The sequence below is a fragment of the Brassica napus genome, chromosome C9 (genome assembly GCF_020379485.1).
Source record: "Brassica napus cultivar Da-Ae chromosome C9, Da-Ae, whole genome shotgun sequence".
Classification (NCBI taxonomy): Eukaryota; Viridiplantae; Streptophyta; class Magnoliopsida; order Brassicales; family Brassicaceae; genus Brassica; species Brassica napus.
Window position 1 is genome coordinate 12,332,576 of NC_063452.1, and position 7,093 is coordinate 12,339,668.

A 7,093-nucleotide genomic window follows, 5' to 3' on the forward strand; every position below is an offset into this window, starting at 1 on the left:
TTATTTATTTAAATATTCGAATATATATATTTATATGATTATATAAATATGATTAAAATGTAAATATCTATAACAAATTAATTTATGATAACCACACATAAAATAACTTTTGGGAAGTAATATTATATAATTTATAAATAATATGGTAATAATACAATTTTATAAAAGTAATATTATATTATTTGAAATATATATTTTTTGTAAAAATAGACAACTTTTAAAAATATGAAATGCATTTTATTTTGCAAAAAAATATTATTTGCAGATTTTAAAATATCAACAAATGCTATAATATAAAAGGGTTTTTTCAAATATGACCCAAAGCAAAAAGTCTTATGCAAAAGCAATCGATGATTTTTTTTGAAATTTTTATTTGTCCTACTCAAACCTAAAAATTTGAATTATTCACGAAAATGTGATTATATTAAAAATGAGTGTTTTACTCTATCATCTTCATCTTCATCTTCATCAAGTATTTATAATATTGTCAATTGCCATACCACACTAACCACCATGAACAACCAATTTGAAACTCTTAATGAACCTAGAAAATCAATTTTCACAGCTCTTATCTCATTCATATGCACATAAACTATGAGTCCGACTGGTAAGGACTTTCCCTTTAGGCTTTGGCTTTATCATTATGGCTGTAGAGAATTTGGAGGTTAAGACTTTGGCTGTTAGTTTAAGTTTTATTAAAATAAAATTGGTAGTTAAAATTATAGAAGTATGAAATAATATTTAAAATATTGTATTTAAAAAGTAAAATTATACTACTATTAATAGTTTAAATATATATATATATATGATTGTAAAAGTAGTACAATATGGATCTCAAATGAACAAGAAAAAAAATTCAATGATTAATTTGTCGATTATAAATTTTAATAAAATTGTTACAAATTTAGATAAGTGATTTAGTTACAAAGAGAAAAAGAAAAAAAAATATTTTTAGTGAAAAACAAAAAGAAAGAAAAAAAGTTGCAAAAGTCACGTATGGCTTTAGAAAAAACAACACAAAGAGAAGAGAGAAATTTATAATGACTTTATAGAATTTAGAATGATTATTTTTTAAAATAACCTTATTGGTAAAAAATAACTTTAGAGACTTTCTAATCCCAGAAAGCCCTCAAAGCCCTCAAAGCCTTAACACCAATCGGACCCTATATCTATTTCACTTTCTCTATACATTCATCCAAAAAATCTAAGATTTTGATTCCAAACTTTGCAAAGTTCATAGAGCAATTCAAGCTCATGATTCTTGCTCAAGAACAAGTGGGTAACTTTCACTAAAAAGTTATGTGTGCTTAGAGAAGCTAAACATGAACCTCACCGGGATAAAAATGTTTTTTGAATTTTTTTAAGATTTGTTTTGCCGAGAAGACTTCTATGAAAGTCTTAAGGTCAATGCATATGTTAGTTTTGAAAATGACTTTCGGTGTGTTTTTAAAGACTATTTCTCTCGAAATTTTCAACTTTTCTTTGTTAGCAAAAATATGAGAAACTTCTCGATTAAACAGGTTAGTTATGCAATTGAACGAATTGTGTCAGAAATTTGACTTTCTATAGATGACTTCCCGTGGAAATCTTATGTCGGAAAACTCTTTGGAAGTCTTCTCAACTGTCGATGGAAGTTTAGGTTGGAGGATAAAAGTGGTTAGTATAACCCTAAAAAGTGGTATTATAAATGTGATATTTTAAGCAATTTTTCATGTGGAACTTGTTATGTTTACTCAAAAAAAAATATTTATAGTGTGTAAAATTTCGAAATATAATATTTGGCTAACCAAGTTATGCGGATCAGATCATCCAATGTAAGAATACATAATTACAAATATCAGGATTTTTTTGGATACCTGAAGTAATCAATCTGGTTAACAAAAGTAAAATTTGTGCAAGGAACTTAATTGTCCACTCATCTTTTATTAAATTAGAGTCAGTATGGTTAGTTTAGATATCCAAAATATATGCACCTTACCTCTACACAATATCTTTAAAACAAACAAAAACATATTTCTTAAACGAAGCAAAAGTAAATTGAGAAACAAGAAAGTGCATGCATCATATCAAACATTATTGACTTCTTGTCCTGAAGTAAATTAATGATCAAATAATTTTATAATTGTAGCTACTAAAAGACATAGAAATAAAAGAAATAACAAAGTCCATAGCATGATTTCTAACATTCTCCGCAGTCACATTGGTGATTAGTACATTTTTGAAATTTGCACGAATCAAAACAACTATTTTTGCAATCACTATTTTTAAAGCAACTACCAAAATATTGATTTGGTTGGGCCAGCTTTGGTTGACATGATGATCCAGCACAATCTTGCACATATCGTCCAGGTTTCATTAGTTCCCTTGCATTTGATATACAGACACCTATAAAACAGAATTTAGTATATGCACTTTCATTCCGAATATCAAACTAGTTAGGCATCACACACACGCATATATACATAGAGAGAGAGAGAGAGAGAGAGAGAGAGAGAGAGAGAAACAAACATGAAAGGAGTGCGACCAGAACAATAAGAAATGTTGTCTTTGATACTGTCATGTCTTTACAATTTGTACTCGATGTTTATGTTTTATGAATGTGCTTTGAGATTTTTTATATGTCTTAGTGTCTATTTATATAATGTTACGAGGCATAGAAATGGTAGGTAACATATACAATCTCTTCTCTGAGTAATAAGTTGTAACCAATACATGAACAATAGAGAAGAAGAAGAATCAAAGGAATCAAAGGAAATGGAAAGGAACAAAACAAGAATAAAATCCATTGTATAGAGTCAAATTTACACAAAAGTCAACCATTTCCACAAATTGTACAATTTAAAAAAAAACATGTTTAATTATGTCTCTAAATTTGGTGATAAATATTTTTTTACATATGTTTAAGTATAAAGTAATCGCTTATAGTTTAATTTTCTAATATAACTGTATTTAAATTAGTTTAATTTAATAATTTTACTTTTTTCATTTTCCTAAATAATTATTATTATATCGCTATATTTATTTTTTAAATGAAATTTTACTTTTGTTATTTTTAGCTAAAAAATTAACTTATAAAATTATTTATTAAACCTAATGAATTGAATGCTAAACACTTAATTAATTTTTTTTATCACATTTAAATTTTAAATACGCCCAATAATTTAGAGATTTGAGTAAGTTTCTTATTACATTGAATATTAAACTTAAATAAAACTTTATTTATTTAAATATTCTAATAGATATATTTATATGATTATATAAATATGATTAATATGAAAATATCTATAACAAATTAATTTATGATAACCACACATAAAATAACTTTTGGAAAGTAATATTATATAATTTATATATAATATGGTAATAATTCAATTTTATAAAAGTAATATTATATTATTTGAAATATATTTTTTGTAAAAATAGACAACTTTTGGAAATATGAAATGCATATTATTTTGCAAAAAATATTATTTGCAGATTTTAAAATATCAACAAATGCTATAATATAAAAGGGTTTTTTCAAATATGACCCAAAGCAAAAAGTCTAATGCAAAAGCAATCGATGATTTTTTTGAAATTTTTATTTGTCCTATTCAAACCTAAAAATTTGAATTATTCACGAAAATGTGATTATATTAAAAATGAGTGTTTTACTCTATCATCTTCATCTTCATCTTTATCAAGTATTTACAATATTGTCAATTGTCTTACCACACTAACCACCATGAACAACAAATTTGAAGCTATTAATGAACCAAGAAAATCAATATTCACAGCTCTTGTCTCATTCATATGCACATAAACTATGGGTCCGATTGGTAAGGACTTTCGCTTTAGGCTTTGGCTTTATAATTATGTCTGTAGAGAATTTAGATGTTAAGACTCTGGCTGTTATTTTAAGTTTTATTAAAATAAAATTGGTAGTTAAAATTATAGAAGTATGAAATAATATTTAAAATATTTTATTTAAAAAGTAAAATTATACTACTATTAGTAGTTTAAATATATATATGATTGTAAATGTAGTACAATATGGATCTCAAATGAACAAGAAAAAAAATTCAATGATTAATTTATCAATCATAAATTTTAATAAAATTGTTACAAACTTGGATAAGTGATTTAGTTACAAAGAGAAAAAGAAAAGAAAATATTTTTAGTGAAAAAATAAAAAGAAGGAAAAAAAGTTGCAATATTCACTTATGGCTTTAGAAAAAAAAACACAAAAGAGAAGAGAGAAACTTACAATGACTTTAGAGACTTTAGAATGATTATTTTAAAGAAAAAACTGATTGATAAAAAAGAAGCTTTAGAGACTTTCTAATCCCATAAAGCCCTCAAAGCCTTAACACCAATCAGACCATATATCTATTTCACTTTCTCTATATATTCATTCAAAAAATCCAAGATTTTGTTTTCAAACTTTGGAAGGTTCATAGAGCAACTCAAGCTCATGATTCTTGCTTATGAACAAGTGGGTAACTTTCACTAAGAAGTTATGTGTGCTTAGAAAAGCTAAACATGAACCTCACCAGATTAAATTTTTTTTTGAATTTTTTAAAGATTTGTTTTGCCGAGAAGACTTCTATGAAAGTCTTATGGTCAATGCATATGTTAGTTTTGAAAATGACTTTCGGTGTGTGTTTTAAAGACTATTTCTCTCAAAATTTTCAACTTTTCTTTGTTAACAAAAAACAGGTTAGTTATGCAATTGACCGAATTGTGTCAGAAATTTGACTTTCTATATAAGACTTCCTGTCGGAAAACTCTTTGGAAGTCTTCTCACTTGTTAGTGGAAATTTATGTAGGATAGATTTGCAACTGATAATTAAGACTTAAATATTTAAGTGAAATTCTTGTAGCTTTTTATTATGTGATTCTAGTCAAACTTTTGGTTATGAAAGAGGAATTCTATGGAAGTCTTCCAATTAAAATTAAATATTTAAATTTTAATTGTCAACTGCAAAACTTACCTAAGCAGACTTTCCAGGAGTCTTCCGACGAAAGACTTCTGAGGAGTTTTCCGACGAAAGACTTCCCGGGAAGTCTTCTATAGAAAGTCAAATATCTAATACAATTCGGTTAATTGCAAAACTAACTTGTTTATCCGAGAAAACTTCCAAAAAAAAAACTTTTCTAATATGTTTAGAGTTTACAAAAAGTCCAAAATGGTAGACTTCCTAGAAGTCTTTTACCGGAAGACTTCCGTAGAAGTCTTCTTTGAAAAGACTTATGTGGAAGTATTCTAGGTCAATGTTTAATAAAATTTCATTTTATATAAAATTAAGAGACTTTTTAATATTTTCTTGTTAATTCATGCATATTAGTCAATATTTGGGCTACTCAATGAAATTGATAACTTAATTGGTGACAATTGTGAGGATACCAACATTCATGTTTATTAATGTTTCTACCTACTGAGAGCATGATTTTAAGAAATCTTCTGAGAGAAGACCCAAAAGTCTTTTACGTTAGTTTTTGTAAAACTTCTATTTTCAATAGTGCTAAGTAACTTCAAGATATATTTTTTAACTTTCAAAAGTGTTATATAATTTCAAGAATATCAAGTCATGTGGTTTAATGTGTCTTCTTAGATCATAAGATATACTTTTTAACTTTCATAAGATATAAATTTTCAATTTTCACTTAAAAGTTAAGTTTTCTGCTTAAATTTTAATTTTCCGCTTAAATTTTCTGCATGTTTTAAATTCTCGTAAAGTTTCCTACTTAAAATTTATATCTTCTCAGAAGACTTCCCGGAAGACTTCCTAGAAGACATCTTGTGAAAGTGTTATATGTTTGAACTTATGTGATGTTAGATCTTTTGTGAATATGACTATGTTTTTTAGAAGTTTTATTAGTGGAAGAAATATGTGTATCATCCCAAAGACACATGCGATGAGAATAATGGGTTTCATCTATTTAACTTTTTTTTTTACAAGATACTTACTGAAATAATTGTCGGGATTAAAAAGCATTTACGATTTATAAATACAATCTTGGCCCTTTTGCTTATGGAGTTGAGAAACTAAATTCTGACAAAAGTTTGGAGATATGCAACTCTCTTCATTACCATGTTGCTTTCTTTCTTTAGAGTATAAACCGGAGGCAACAGATCATATGCAGCATGAACATTTCCCATATTTTTGTTCTTTTGTTTTCAGCAAGTTTTTACTTTCATCTTTAATATCGTAAAATAAATTTTAACGAGTAGTCTAAGATTTAGTCATTTCGGTAAAAGGTTCAAAGTCATTATCTTATCTTAAGCATATTAGTATCAAAACTCAATTTATCACATGTAGGCTGTCAATGTGGAAATTGCGATGTTTTCTCAAATTTTATATTCATGCTTTCCATGCCATGTCCAACTAAAGTGAAAGTGAATCAACTACAAGGAGGAATCGACATTTTTCTACTATTCATTTGCTTTGTACTGTGTAAAATTTCGAAATATAAAATTTGGCAAACAAAGTGTGGATCAGATAATCCAATGTAAAAAATACATAACTACAAGTATCTAGATTTTTTTTGGATACCTGAAATAATCTATCTGGTTAACAAAAGTGAATTTTTTTAATGAATTTAATTATCCGATCATTTTTTATTAAAGTAGAGGCAGTATGATTAGTTTTGATGTCCTTAAAACAAACAAAAACATATTTCTTAAAAGAAGCAAACACTACAAGAAAACGTGCCCATAACAACGAACATTTACGACGAAAATATTTCGTCGTAAATTTGCATGGTCTTTACAACGAAATTACGAGGAATCTAACTTTCATCGTAAACGCCATGTAAATTTACGACGAACTGATTTCGTCGTAAACTCCATGTAAATTTACGACGAATGTACGTGGAATGAGAAATACGTCGTAATCATTACATCGACATTACAACGAAGCATGTTACCGTTATATTTAGGTGAAAACGTGTATTCAATGTGCTTTAACTTACCTAATTTCGTCGTAAAGTCGTTGTTAATAATATGTTAAAACCATGTAAAATCCATGTAAAATATTCCTTGTAAAATCGTTGTTATATTTCAACTACCCAACTCAAAAATTTCTCTATATATATGTCATTTCCCACAACT

General features: G+C 26.8%; 1 protein-coding gene across 1 annotated transcript; it reads right to left on the reverse strand.

Moving 5' to 3' along the window:
• Positions 1–2,095: 2,095 nt before the first annotated feature.
• Positions 2,096–2,910, reverse strand: LOC111209757 (defensin-like protein 269). The gene is made up of 2 exons (XM_022709768.2): positions 2,509–2,910; positions 2,096–2,385 (listed from the first exon to the last, which is right to left on the reverse strand). The coding sequence occupies exons 1-2, from the start codon at positions 2,558–2,560 to the stop codon at positions 2,180–2,182; spliced, it is 258 nt and encodes an 85-aa protein (XP_022565489.1). The 5' UTR covers positions 2,561–2,910; the 3' UTR covers positions 2,096–2,179.
• Positions 2,911–7,093: the final 4,183 nt, after the last annotated feature.

Bases quoted from the DNA above. Each gene is read 5' to 3' on its own strand.
- LOC111209757 (XM_022709768.2), bottom strand. From the start codon at position 2,560: ATGACAGTATCAAAGACAACATTTCTTATTGTTCTGGTCGCACTCCTT. The intron at 2,386-2,508 runs GTTTGTTTCTCT...TCTGTTTTATAG, and splicing joins TCTGGTCGCACTCCTTTCAT to GTGTCTGTATATCAAATGCA.